This window comes from Cololabis saira, chromosome 17, assembly GCF_033807715.1.
Source record: "Cololabis saira isolate AMF1-May2022 chromosome 17, fColSai1.1, whole genome shotgun sequence".
NCBI classification, from domain to species: Eukaryota; Metazoa; Chordata; class Actinopteri; order Beloniformes; family Belonidae; genus Cololabis; species Cololabis saira.
In genome coordinates, this window is record NC_084603.1 from 9,346,001 (window position 1) to 9,360,441 (window position 14,441).

General features: G+C 40.5%; 1 protein-coding gene across 5 annotated transcripts in view; it reads left to right on the forward strand.

Moving 5' to 3' along the window:
- The window catches only part of vit (vitrin), a 31,737-nt gene that overhangs the window by 11,531 nt on the left and 5,765 nt on the right, over nucleotides 1–14,441 (forward strand). The window contains exons 9-19 of one of the 5 annotated variants that reach the window (XM_061746139.1): nucleotides 668–706; nucleotides 882–932; nucleotides 3,263–3,325; nucleotides 7,605–7,679; nucleotides 7,799–7,864; nucleotides 8,332–8,394; nucleotides 9,235–9,297; nucleotides 9,494–9,541; nucleotides 10,813–10,878; nucleotides 12,923–13,070; nucleotides 13,157–13,260. In XM_061746139.1, the coding sequence (XP_061602123.1) occupies nucleotides 668–706; nucleotides 882–932; nucleotides 3,263–3,325; nucleotides 7,605–7,679; nucleotides 7,799–7,864; nucleotides 8,332–8,394; nucleotides 9,235–9,297; nucleotides 9,494–9,541; nucleotides 10,813–10,878; nucleotides 12,923–13,070; nucleotides 13,157–13,260 (786 nt within the window). The remainder of the gene's footprint in view (nucleotides 1–667; nucleotides 707–881; nucleotides 933–3,262; nucleotides 3,326–7,604; nucleotides 7,680–7,798; nucleotides 7,865–8,331; nucleotides 8,395–9,234; nucleotides 9,298–9,493; nucleotides 9,542–10,812; nucleotides 10,879–12,922; nucleotides 13,071–13,156; nucleotides 13,261–14,441) is intronic. The other 4 variants (XM_061746140.1, XM_061746141.1, XM_061746142.1 and 1 more) reach the window with 4 other exon arrangements.

Sequence of the window (14,441 nt, forward strand, 5' to 3'; positions counted from 1 at the left end):
CATTTCGACTTTTTTCTCGAAGTGAATGATGAAAAAAAAATCTTCCTCCTCTAAGATATTATTTATTTTTCTCCTGCCTGGCCCTAATACTCTTCCGTATAAATCAGTAGTCATCAATACTTTAAAAATTGTACAAATGTTCTCTTTCCAAAGCAAGTTTGTCTCCATCAGTGACACAACACTGCAAAAACTCAAAATCTTACCAGCAATATTAGTATATAGTAGTAATAGTTATATATAGTTAAAATGTCTAATTTTTAGTCAAAAAATCTCATTATACTTAAAACAAGAGTCATCACCAGAAAAATAACTTGTTATTTGACAATTTTCACCTGTTTCAAGTAAATTTTCACTTGAAATAAGTAGAAAAATCTGCCAGTGGGACAAGATCTATCTTCTCATTACAAGCAAAAAAATCTTTTTCTGCTTATTTTAAGTGAAAATCTACTTGAAACGGGTGAAAATTGTTGTTGTTTTTTCCAGTATTGGGTCTTGTTTTAAGTGTAATGAGATTTTTTTTACTAAAATTTTTTACTAAAAAGCTGGTTTTAAACTCAAGAATTACAAAAGAAACGCCTGATGTGGTTCTTTTAGTACAATTGAACATTTTCACAGTTTGCTCTCTTTTCATGTAAATTTACCAAAGAAAAATGTGTTATTGATATAGGACAGTCACACAGTGGCCAAGGAAAGAGTCCCAGCCAAGGTAGGTAAACACCCGGCTTCTTGCTGCCAGAAAGTCTTTTGTGTATATTAATGGTTAGTACCATCATTTGGTGAAAACTTTTTCTGTGAGATATATATTTAGCATTTTGCTGCACATGTCTTTTATGACACATGCGGCAATTCCAGTGTAACTAAACGATGGCGTGTCTTCAAAGTGTTTCGAGGAGGTTCCAATCTGAGCAGATTCCCACAACGAGTCAGTTCAGGTAAATCCAACCTTGTTCCTTACTTGTCTTTTTTTTAATTACACTTGGGGTTGTCAGGTTGTTTCACTGCCATTCTTTGCTTTTATTATTATTATTTTGCTTTGCTTTTATACTCCTGTACATAAACTCTGCATGGCTGCTCAGCTCTGTGTGCATAGCTGATTCAAATGGCTTTAACTAGACTTTTACCACAGACTACACTCCGTCCTGTTGTCCGTCAATTCACAACATTACTGGAGCAAAAGATTTAATCCTTGTTTCTTTTACTGAGTATGATGTGTTCTGTTCATGAAAATTCAGATGTTTTTCAAGTAATCTTTCATCAATCATCAATTCTCTTTATTCAGTATAAATCGGTGCATTATGCATTATTTGGATTCAGCCAAAAGTAAAGCTAATCCAGGACCAACACTGGGTCAAAACAACCCAGCATTGCATTGTTGTCATGGTAACCTGTACTGGATCAATTCTTAACTCAGTTTCAGTGTGTTTCCAGGGAACAATGTCTTACCATACATGAGAATAAAATCAAATTATGCCCTGATGCTGGATCTTAATGGAAAACCACCAATGTAATCAATTAAATAGATCCATAGGGAACCAGGAATTTGTCAACAACATTTAATGACATCAGAGTCAAATTAGTCGGGACAAACTACTAATGATGCTAAAGCCTGCGGTTGACTAAAGTAATTTATTCTGGCATTCAGGGACCAAGAGAATAATTGTAGAGAGCAGTTATGTAAAGGGGTAAAAGTGTAATTTAACACCACACTGGCTCTGTTAGTTTTACTTTTTTATATATTATGCCATACGTTTTATTAAAAGTGCTATGATCCTAAATTGATGGATTACAGAGAGGACTCAAGTGAATCGTGATGCGTTTGATAGATTTTTTACGACTATTCAGTTGTAGTGTAGTTAAATAGAAGACAGGTAGAAGCACATTTCTCAAGTTACTTCTTTTAGTCACTTTGCACAACTGATGGAGAGTTATTCTGTCCCAAAGCAGTGAACTTAAAGCACCACAAAGACATTTAGGCAACTTTTAGCTCAACAGTTGCACGTGTGGATTTTCTCGATAATATCTGAGATTTAATCATTTTGTCTCTCGGTCAGTTGTGTTCTCATTTTGTCTTCCATCATTACTTTCTTGATGTGTTTTTTTGTTTTATTCGCCTCTGCCATCCCATTTCTCCTCCTTCTCCCTAACCTACATTCGGTGTGTTCTTGTGATGGGCCAACCGCCAAACGTTGACATTTCATGACTGCAGCTCCAAACACAGGATAGGCTTGTTGGGCTTTAGTTTGGTCATCCAAATATCAAATCATCATTGAAAAGCGTTTAATACTTTACACAACAATTGTCTTCATCCCTGCAAATAATGTAATGCTAACGGACCAACACAAAGAATGATGTGATAGCACATGCACTAATGGGCCATTATCATAGGCTCACTGGTCCACAAACAGATTCATACAAAAAAACTAACAATACAAATCTGCTAAAGGTATGTGTAGTGATCTTTGATAGTAGAATCTGCATCCAGATGCTCTCACTTTAAGCTGATCCACCAGCATTACGAGGACTTAAAGAAATCCACTTTGATTTGTTTCTTGACAACAAGAAAAACACCTGAGATTACCACATTTGAAATGGGCCTTTGGGAAGTTGCAGTCATTCATTACGTGTGCCACCCCAGTAATCCATGGGGATGTATGAAACAAAACTGTAGACGTGTCTCGTTTCTTAGTGCAATATTTTTAGACTGATCCTTTGGCGCTCGGTTTAGAGAGGTATTGGTGGAGGTCGGGATAGGGTTTAAGCTAGGATGGGAGTCTAGGGTCACTTTTGCTGTTGGTAGTGACAGGAGACCCCAAGAGCAAGACAACGCTTCCAAAACATAATCAAGGATTCTCTAAACTGAAATTGAACCTGATATTTTACCAAGAAAAAAAAAACCTCCTTCTTCCTGCTTTTATTTTTTCAATGAGGCACAAACGAAAATCCAGGCAATTCTTCAATGTAATATTTTCTGCTTCGCTGCTGCTATAATTACAGGTCCTGGTAAAAATGTCACGGGCAAATAAGTGTTTAAAAAAGGAAAGAGCTGTAAATCTTTATTGCATTTTTTTTTATCCCCACTGACTACAGGGTCAACAAATCTCTGAGCAAGCATTTCTGTGAGGAGACTCTCTAGTTGGTTTAGTTTTCATCATCTGTTTTACAGATCTTAAGTTTGTGGTTTTGCTTCAAGTGTGAGTAAAGATTAAACCTATGCTCTTTTGAATTCTCCTGTAATGTGTCTTGCCCTCAATTGGGGTTCTAGGGCTTCGTAGACCAGAGACGGGGTCAACTTCCAGGAGGCAGCCGTCCTCTCCAGTCGGCCCAGGTCAGCCTCATCATTAGACACACTCACACACACACACACACACACACACACACACCAACAACCAGGTAGGTAGGGGTGGGGCTCTCAAGGAATGTGGGTTAAGGGCAGAACTGAGGTTCAGATGTCTGTCTGAATGAGGATCCAGGAGACTGCTGCATGTCTGTCCCCAGTGTTCACACCCATAAGCCCCCCTGTGATCTTCACCCCGGGGTCAGCACTAATCTGCCCCATCAAGCATCCCAACTCACATTCCTCTCATGTTAACTGCCTTTTCCTGTCATCAGGGACGTCCTCCAAGTCAAATTTTCATTTTTACGAGACAAAGCGAGTCACACAAAAGCGAGAGTCAAAGCCTGAAAGACCCACTCGGCATATATCCAACAGGTTTTTGATATCATGCCGAGTAGAAAAAGGTCTTTAACTTCCCTCAAAGCAAAACAGCTGTGCTCCATTTGTGGATGAAGACCCAGAGCTGAAGGTCACTTCCGCCCCCATTTCCACTGCTTCCCTCTGATTTTGCTTTTACGCCTGTTTCTTGCTGGTACAAACAGCTCTTAACAGGGTTCAGCCTGCCCCACCTGCAGCCACGAACCAGCCGGTGGAACCCCGGTAAGTGTCTGCAGACCCGGAGCAGGAGTCCTCGACTGCACCGATGTCGGCAGGTCTGATCAAACGGGGCAATAACTGGAGCCATAAAGCCATGGCTAAAATGTTTTATAAAGCAGCACTAATGTTTGCCCTCTGTGGGACGCCATGCTTCAATGCATGGCTGGTCCTCCAAAAACAACAGGGAGAAATGCAAGCAGATCCAGAAAGATGAGTAAGTATATCAATGTGCTACAAAAGTGAATGGCGATGTTGTATCATCCCAAATTCATCTTTTACTGTAAATCTGCAGCTGGGAGGATTCTCACTTACAGATAAGTCCATGATGGGAAAAGTCAGTGAGTGCTGTAATAACATCTTAGGACACTTCCGATGTGGTTTGGTTTTGAACTCTCCCTTTTAAACGCTGGCAGAGAGGGTAAGAGAGGTGAAAGCGACAGTAGCAAGTGGCCCGGCGTGGCCACAGTAAGGCGGTCCACGGTGCCACAGGATCCGGGTCCATTCACTTGCTCGTCTCCGAAAAGGCTCCTCAACCCAGGCGAGGTGTGGCTCACAGAGGAATGTGTTTCTGTTTTTTCTTCTGTGGAATGCAAAACCATGGATCATCTAAAATAGGACAGGCTTCGCTCTGTGTGTCAGTGACGGCCCTTCGAGGGATCTGATTTCTGAAACAAACGGGGAACTGATTACAACCGGCCCATTGTTTATTTGATTAACCTTTTTTTGCTTCAGACATATTAACCAGTGCAGGAAACCAGGTATTGAGATTGGCGTCACCCCTCTCCCCCTCCCGATGTGCCAAGTATTGATTCCCTTTGGGGTAATTCTTTAAGGTGGCAGTCAGAGTTCGGAGGTGAAGGTGAGCCGTGCCCAGAAGGCAACATTAAGTCTGTCCTTCTCAGGGACTCCCTTGGAGAGCGGATGCTTGACAAAATTTACCTTTCATACTCTGATTTATGAGTTGAAGCATTTTCTCCCTGTTGATTTGTTACCTGCCTGCACCCAACAGATGTTTAAATTTATCACTTTAAGTTATGATCCAGCTTAGCATGGCATTTTTTATGCGATATGTTTCCCTGACAATCCAGAAGATGCAGGAAAATCCTCTGCAAAAACCGTTGACAATATCATGATCTCCTTTTCCTCCGCGCTGTCAGAAAACTGCAGAGGTGTCAAAAGTATTCACATTCATTACTCAGGTAGAAGTGTAGATACTAGAGTTTAAAAATACTCCTGTAGAAGTTGAAGTATCAACACAAGTTTTTCAAGTAAAAGTATAAAAGTACTGGTTTCAAAACTACTTAAAGTGTAAAAGTAATGTAAGGGGGAAAAAAGCCATTAAGGACAAAAGCCATTGAAAATGAATGCATCTTAGTATAATGCAAATATATTAAAGAACCATATATGTGTACTATTGAGCATTAACATGTGTTTCAGAGAGCAGGAGATATGATGATTAGTTGCCTATAAGTATTGTAATGGTGCAAAAAGTCAAACTTCAGAGGCATGTTATTATTTATCCTAATCTTTATTGGAATGTACATCCAAGTTTAGTTGCAGGAATCTGATGTAAGAACAAAACTGGACAAGAACATCTGTGCCACAACCACAACCAAATTCACTCTATCCGGATGGCGCAAGCTTGAGGCTCCTTTTAAGAAATGAGACTATCTAGCGCCACCCTTCACCACGACGGCCGTTGGGGGTACTGCAGCCAACAGTGAAGCCGGCACGGGAGAACGGGGAGAACGCACATGAAGCGTCATGTGACGTCACATCCGCAGCCCAGCGCGGGAAATTCGGGACCGAATTGCAGCACATTTTGCAGCACACAGCCTGTTCAAGGCAAAGGAGAGATACACTAGAGGGCTCATTCTTTTTGGTTTGGAACGCTTCATCTGACATTATTACTAGAAAACTTAAAATGTATACGGATTTTTTTCATAAATCCTGCCACAATCCGGCCTCAAGCTCCTTTAACTGGATAGTTTTTTTTTTAAAGGCCGAAATGAAATAGAGTAACAAGGCTGTTTTTAAAACGTAAGGAGTTAAAAGTACAGATAATTGTGTGAAAATGTAAGGAGTAAAAGTAAAAAGTCGTCTGAAAAATAATTTCTCCAGTGAAGTATAGATAACCAAAATTTCTACTTAAGTAAGGTAACGAAGTATTTTACTTGACACCTCTGAAAAAACTTGCAAATTAGGATCACTCACACAAGCACACAGTTAAAGCTGCAGATACATTAGAAGTCCACGATCACAATTCGAGATCCTGCTCTGAACTTGTGGCCGCAGTGATCGCTGAAGTGGCCGCGATCGAGAGAGTTGAACAGAATCTTTCTAAAGCACCTGTTTCTTTAGAAAAAAAACAACAGTACTGTCTGCCGTGAGATTAGTTTAATCTCTGCATCCTTCTATCTACACTGTCCCTGGTTTGACACCAACCTTAGAATAATACTCCCATGCTTCACTGGCTGGCTGGCTGGGCCCGTCTTGGTAAACAACGGTCCTGCTCACTAGCCATCACTGGATGGGAACCTCAAAGCTGGGACTGTGTGTTTGTGTAAGCTGCCCATCCACCACAGAGAGGGGTTAACTGAAGTGTGTTGTCGTAGCTCAGTCAGTTGAGACGGGGTCATGGGGTGTTCACTGTTATGATTGTCCCCAGCTGTTTGGGCCTTGAGTGCTCAGTCCTTTGTCAATTTTTAAAAGAAATTTAATTTGAAGATGAAACTTTTCCATTTGTGTGAACACATTGTGATGCCTCAAACAGTAGAGGACGGAAAAAAGAAAATGGGAAACACATTTTCTGCGCTATTTGGGCATCTTCTGTTTCTTCTGTGCCCCGGAGGTACAAAGGAAAAGACTAAGCTTCACTATAAACTAGGGCTGGGCGATATGGACAAAAGGCATATCTCGATATTTTCTAGCTAAATGGCGATACTCGATATATATCGATATTTCTTCTGTGCCATAATTGGGGTTTCCCCCAAAGCATTATATCATCTCTGTTAGCTTCATTTTTTTCTGAGGCAAACCTTAAAAAAACTGTCAGTTTTAATACAAAGCCTCGTGCCAAATGTCACACAGGTACCTTTATTAACAGAGGTCTGCACAATATCAAAATGTATAAAACAAATGAAATAAAAATAAACTGCCTGCATATATAGAATAAAAATGCTTCTTGAATAAAATAAAACAAATATCCCTTTCCTGCATAACAATTAAATTAAAATACACTGTGCAATTAATACAATGTAGACAGTAACAGGCAGACTTTTCCACTGAGGTTGACAGTTGTGCAAATAACAAAACATTTGTGCAAATCTCAAATAAAACATTCAAGTCAATTTGTCACAAAATAAGCTATATCAAAATCATAAAAAAAAAATATATATATATATTTTTTAAATCGATATAAACGATATTGTCTCGTACCATATCGCGTTTGAAAATATATCGATATATATTAAAATCTCGATATATCGCCCAGCCCTACTAAAAACAGACAGCTTCCAGTCACTCGGCCTCCTGATATCTGAATTACTACTGTAAGTTTAGTGTCTGGCTGAACATCTTGTGCATACTCCACTAATAACGTGGTTGGTTTAGTGGGGAGGGGGTGTCACAAGTATGCTCTTCCTTGATGCTTTCTAATGTTCCCCCTGCACAGCTTATCCCAGAAGGGATTGGCCGCCCCCTGCTTTCCCTCGTCCCGATTGGTTCCCTGGAGCTCGACGACCAACAGGTCACTGGCGTTTAAAATTATGAATCAATCCCCAAATATTGTGACTCAAAGTAGTCAAAACACTCTGAATGCAACCCTGACAGTTGCTGATGCGTCCGCCTTCTCTGCTATATATTCAGATGTTAGCTATCCAGTTCCAGACTCAGGATACACATGGAGTGAGACAGACACACCCGACATCTCAGGTAAGTAATCCCACCTCTTTCTCAGAGAGAATAGCACACCAGTCTGTACTGCCCCCCCAGAAGAACACTACGCCTCATGTCCATTCATGTTGCATGTGGAAACACGGCATGTTCGTGCAGCCGATGCAGTTTGATACCTGCTGAGCATGTTTGTGTTCAGTTGTTTCCATGTGTGATTACATGAAATGTGTCTCCCAGGACAGTGTTTACATGCCACCTGTCTGCCATATGAATCTTTAAAGTGTGGAAAAGGAGCATGGGGCAGGATTGTGGTGCATGTGAGAGTGATATATATATATAAATGTGTATATATAAACTGTGGGGGTGATAATTGTGCAGAAAGCCACCATTTTCACTGATCTGGGATTGATTTGGAAGGATGTGTGACCAATCCCAACCATGGAAATGTGTGCTCTTCCCTCTGACATTCCCTCCATACTAATGGGTTTCATAACATCCTCCTCTAGCTCGGGATCACAGGCCTGATTTCTCAGGGTATGAGCGCTGGTATTATAACTTTGGACCATACCGTAAGTGTTTTTGTATTTCTATTCATGGGGCACTAACAAGTCTTCAGGTTTTACATTATGATGCAAATGGGTTGGGAATCTGCAGTAAAAGTCGCTTGTTTACTGTCCGTGACACAATATAGCATGCTGTTTCCTGGACATGATTACACTCAGATAAAATGATTCCATTAGGTCAGGGGTCAGCAACCCGCGGCTCTAGAGTCGCATGCAGCTCTAGAGTCGCATGCAGCTCTTTAGCGCCGCCCTAGTGGCTCCTGGAGATTTAAAAAAATGTTTGACCTTTTTTTCTCTTTTTTTTCTTTATTTTCTTCTTTTTTTCCTTTTTTCTGATTTCCTTTTTTAATCTCGACATTTCGACTTTTTTCTCGAAATTGTACTTCAACATTAATCTCGACATTTCGACTTTTTTCTTGAAATTTTGACTTTTTTCTCGACATTCATTCTAAGGCTTATACAAGAGGTCCAATATGGCTCTTTCAACATTTTGGGTGGCTGACCCCTGCATTAGGTGCCTTAAAAGGAAAGCAAGTGTGAGTTTTCATTCACACTAAAGAATAGAGCTCACTTGCAATGTGGCCTTCTAATGAGGCACAAGAGGGCAGCCCTCGGTTTCAGATTAGAGGCCACGTCTTCGTCTTTTTGGAAACACAACCGAGCCTCCGAATCCAATGGTTTGGGAAACTGGCTGACTGAGGCGTTTCTAGCATGCACCACAAAAACACCACCATATAACCAATGAAACCAGATGATGGAACCCGTGGGGAGCAGGCCGCAGTGCCTTGGTTTGTTCGTGTATGTCGTGTCCCAGTTTGTCCTCACTGGTAATGCCTTTACTTTTAGCCCCACGGTCCACTGACCTAGATGGCAGCCATACAATACCTCTGGATTCCACCCATACCAAAGGTGAGCAGCAGTTACCATGGCTACAAACCAGAGAGGCAATTATGAGTAGCCTTTAAAAAAAAAAAGAAAAAAAAAAAGGAGCAATTATTTTCATTTTTACCAAATTAACCTTTTCATCTGTAGGTGTTTGGAAGTCATTACTTAATGCTTTGTGGTAGAAATATGCTAACGCAGAGCTTGTATATCATCCGTGCAGTGGAGCCAGTGGATGTCTGGAAGTCAGAGGCAAACGTCTATGAATCAGGTAGGATTTCTTGAGCTGCTTCCCAGCCTGCCCCCTAAAGAGTCAATCTGCAGCAAACCCTCAGTTCAGAATGTAAGTACAATCCAAACTGAGGCTATCTGAGAAAAAGACCGGGTTTTTGCTCAGCCTGTAATTGCGGGGGGTTTGGGTGAAAGTCAAATGGCATGGTTGCTTAAGGCACAATGTTTGTTACGACGAACACTGGCCTACATTTGGGATCAGTAAAAAAAAAAACAGCTGCAAATGCACCAAACAAAGTTTCAAGTGGAGTCTGGAAAAGTATACAACAGCTCTCTGGTTGTTGGTATACAGAAAGAGAGGGAAGTATCTTATGTCAAAGAGTTATTGCATCGTCTTGGATGTTGAAAAGATAATAATCTCAGCTTTGATGCTCTGTCTCGTCTTAATGGTTCATGACTCAATGCAACCCCGAGTGAAAACAAGACAAATGCAACAGTCCCCTCTTTACTCAGGCTTTTATTTCATTGCAAACAGAAATCTAAGATACCTCATGGTTTGTCTCATCAGCTTAATTTCATTTGATAATAAACAGCCATTCCTGCAACTGGGGGGGCAATGGGGGCCAATTAGGGCCACCTAATGAGATTTAAAGTAATAAATGGGGTATCAACAGGTGATTTTTATGATTTGATGATGACCCTGCACTGTTTTACTTTGGTACACTGCAAAAACTCAAAATCTTAACAAGAATATTTGTCTTATTTCTAGTTAAAATGTCTAATTTTTAGTCAAAAAACAAGACTCATCACTGGAAAAAACAACAATTTTCACCTGTTTCAAGTAGATTTTCACTTAAAATAAGTAGAAAAATCTGCCAGTGGAACAAGATGTTTTTGCTTGTAATGAGAAGATAAATCTTGTCCCATTGGCAGATTTTTCTACTTATTTCAAGTGAAAAATTTACTTGAAACAGGTGAAAATTGTCAAATTACAAGTTATTTTTCTGGTAATGACTCTTGTTTTAAGTTTAATGAGATTTTTGGACTAAAAATGGGACAAAAATGAGACACTAGAAATAAGACAAATATTCCTGGTAAGATTTTGAGTTTTTGTAGTGTACGTGTTGTAGTTCTGAAATGCAGGAATGCATCAATATCACTAATGCTCAGCTGATGAGACGAAATGTCTAAGGTTCATATCAGCTGCAATTAAATAAAAGTCAAAGAAACTTTAAGAATGGACAAAAAACTTTGTTACTTCCTCCACATTAAAGTCTTAAAAGGGCGGTTTTAACAGTTTTTGTTTTTCAGGTTTCACTGTGAAAGAACAAGACCCGGCACCCAGACCACCGGAGCCCGTGTCGCAGGGAGACCCGAGTACGTGAAATCTATAACCACCTTGATCCATGTAATAGTGTGCGTGTCCAAATCAGTCACATGCTTAAAGGGTTTCCCAAAGCGTTTTTGTTTTATCGAACACTAAGGTTCACAACCAGTTTAAATCTCTGCCCACGTAAGTGATTATAAAATTAATGGTAAGTAGATTTTTTTTTTTCCATATTTACAAAGAAATGTTTAAGACCTTGTTGAAGGTGGCGGTCTGCTGTAACTCAAGTAGATGTAGCTTTGTTGCATTTCATCCCTCTTTATCTTTTTTTTATGTGAAGAATTTTAACTTTAATGCCTTAATTGCAACAAGAGACTGTTATTTTGTCCTCTGAATTAGTGATTTATTAATGATTTGAATTCTCCAAGTGTACCAACATGTATCAAGTATACTCACAGAGCCCAAGGATGTTCAGTTTACCTTTGCACTTGCTGTTGTATATTGAAATTTGAGGATCTGTGAGGTGTAAAATAAGTTATGGTGCAAAACTACAATGTTTATACATGTTGTTGCATCTCGGGATAGTTTACATGTTTGATTACTCTTTGGCCCTTAAAATATCAGGTTTTCACACAACCCCTGAAACTACAAGCAGATAACAAAAATAAACGCATTAATATTATACTCGGTCTCTGAAAATGTTCCACCACAAATCTGTGAGCCGCAAAAAAATAAGCAAACCTCTAGAAATAGCGAGTAATTTTCAACGTCAGGTGCTGACAACGTAGTGTGAGGGCGCCTGGTTTTATGTAAATATAGGGGTCGGTCCAAGTTTGTGTCTTGGCAGCTCATGTGTAGAGGTGTTTAGTTGCATGAAAAGGGAAATTACTGAAGGCCTCGAAGACCTGAGGGAAATGAATCATTAATGGTCATCAGGCTGGAAAAGCTTAAAGATACATTTCTGAAGAACTTGGACGACGTTAACCAGAAGTTAGACAGGTTGTGGTGCAATTGAAGGGAAATGCATAAGCACTGCTATCGTCCCCCAAGAGCATCCCACAAATCAGGTGTGTTAAAATCACAAAAGAAACCTTCTCCTGAGAAACTAAAAGCCTCTTTCTCGCTGACTAACGTTGATGTTCACCGGTGGAACCATCAGGAGAGTAAAGCTGGTATGCGCCGACTTACGGGGCTGCAAGAAGGAAGACGCTGCTCTCCAAAATCAAACTTTGCTGTCCATCATCAGTCTGTTGGAGGTCACACAGACAAACCAGAAGCCTGCTGGTGTAAAACAAAGAAGAATATATTTTCGGGGGCGTTACGCCAAATCGACTTCCATCAACGACGGGGAAAGTGAACTTTAAATGGAAATACGAGGATATTTGTCTGTGAACTAAATCGTATTTTATCTCAAGGTTGTTCCACCAAAAAACAAACAAGAATAAAGTCAATGTTTACCAATCATAAAGTAGAAATCTTAACATTAAAGGAGATTGAGGCAGGATTTATGAAAAAAATTCGTATACGTTTTAAGTTTTCTAGTAATAATGTCAGATGAAGCGTTCCAAACTGAAAAGAATGAGCCCTCTAGTATATCTGTCCGTTGCCTTGAACAGGCTGTGTTCTGCAAAATGTGCTGCAATTGTGACCGGAATTTCCCGCGCTGCCCTGCGGATGTGACGTCAAATGACGCTGCATGCGCGTTCTCCCCGTTCTCCCGTGCCGGCTTCACTGTTGGCTGCAGTACCCCCAACGGCCGTCGTGGTGAAGGGTGGCGCTAGAGAGTGTCATTTCTCCTCATGCTCCTTTAAAATGTGGATAAACATTGTGGAAGCACCTGAAACTAATAATTTATGTGACAAAACTTACCAACGTTTGAAGCTACTTAGCACACAGGAACTGACTAAATTTCCTCCAAAACCGTTGCACCGCATTAACTGAAAACATTAATTTGGAGTCATTGACTTACAGGAGCATCACACTGAGTAGACACGTTTGCCCCTCAAATATGTAAATCTGTCTAATATATGTTCCTCATTATTAAGAGTTTTATGACTTTTAAAAAAATGAAAGAGCAAACTTGTTTCCTAACAGACTGTAAGGTAGATCTTGCCTTCCTGATGGATGGGAGCTGGAGCATTGGGAAGCGACGTTTCAAGATCCAGAAGGATTTCCTGGCAGAGGTGGCTCAGGTCATCAACGTGGGTATCGCTGGACCCATGATGGGCATCATCCAATACGGGTAACCCCCTTGTTCTCCTTTCATGACTATGTAGCTGTTTAAGAAGTAAAAAACATGCAATGTGATGCCCCTTGCTTTGTGTGAAGAGACGATCCTGTGACGGAGATCAGTCTGAGGACCTGCTCCAACTCCAGAGAGGTGAAGTCAGCCGTAGATAAGATTGTGCAGAAGGGAGGCCAGTCCAACGTGGGTGAGTGACGCGCTGTCAGCTGCCATAAACAGCAAATGCCTAGAAGCACGAGTGTGAAAGTGAAAGGGTTGCAATTATCGCACGCTTTACTGCCCAGGCACATTTTCACGAGCAGGGATAGCATTAAATCTAAATTTGCTGCGAGACAGTGTGAGTAAAATTACAGTCCCATTTCTAGTAAGCCATGTTGTCCTCCTCCTCAGAAACATCGCACGGGGATCAGCTTTCTTTCTGCTGTTTTTCTGCTTTGCTTGGTGCGTCAGCAGCAAGCGTGCACTGCCACATGTGTCTTTATGACCTGCTAAACTTTGCATGCTGATACAAATAGTGTTGTATGTGTTCGTAGAGAAGTGCTCTTTAATTATGCTGCAGTGTGAGCGGTGGTTACAGCCTTCACGGTTCCCAGCAGAGCCTCTCCTGCGTTTGGGAAGACCACCGATGTCTAAACAAGACATGGAAAAACATATTAATGCATTCATTTTCAGTAGGTTGAGTTATTGCAATGGCATCTTTACAGGCCTTAACAATAAATCTATCAGGCAGCTGCAGCTGATCTAGAATGCTGCTGCCAGAGTCTTTACAAACACCAGGAAACTGGACCATATAACACCGGTCATGAAATCACTACACTACGAATTGTGCTATAGCCTACAAATAAACTTGCCTTGCCAATGAGACACTGGTGCGTCCGAAATGCCGTACTAAACAGTATATACTAAAAAGTATACTTAAGTTCGGCACACTTTTGAGTAAATATCAGTAGTGTGCATTAATTCGGACGTACTATTAAGAGCGCACACGGCACTTCCTGCCGTTGGGAGGAAGTGATGTGTCACAGCAGTAGTAGCAGCATAGCAGCGCTCCGCTGCGCTCTTTCACGTTTATCCTGGCCGAAACAAGATGACATTATATAATATTATTATATACAAATATTAAAATATTAAATCATAATATTATTATACTTAATATTATACTTATGACATATACGTATCACTTAGCAACCAAACACTGCTGCATTGCATTGTGGGAAGTTTCTGCTTAGCTAGTGTCCATCAATCCACACAATCCACACTAATACATTTTTCCGGAATGAGTATGGATATATACTATTGAGTACGTACTAATGTTTCACACGCACTAAAAAATCTCACATACTGTTTTTGCATACTCATTATGAATGA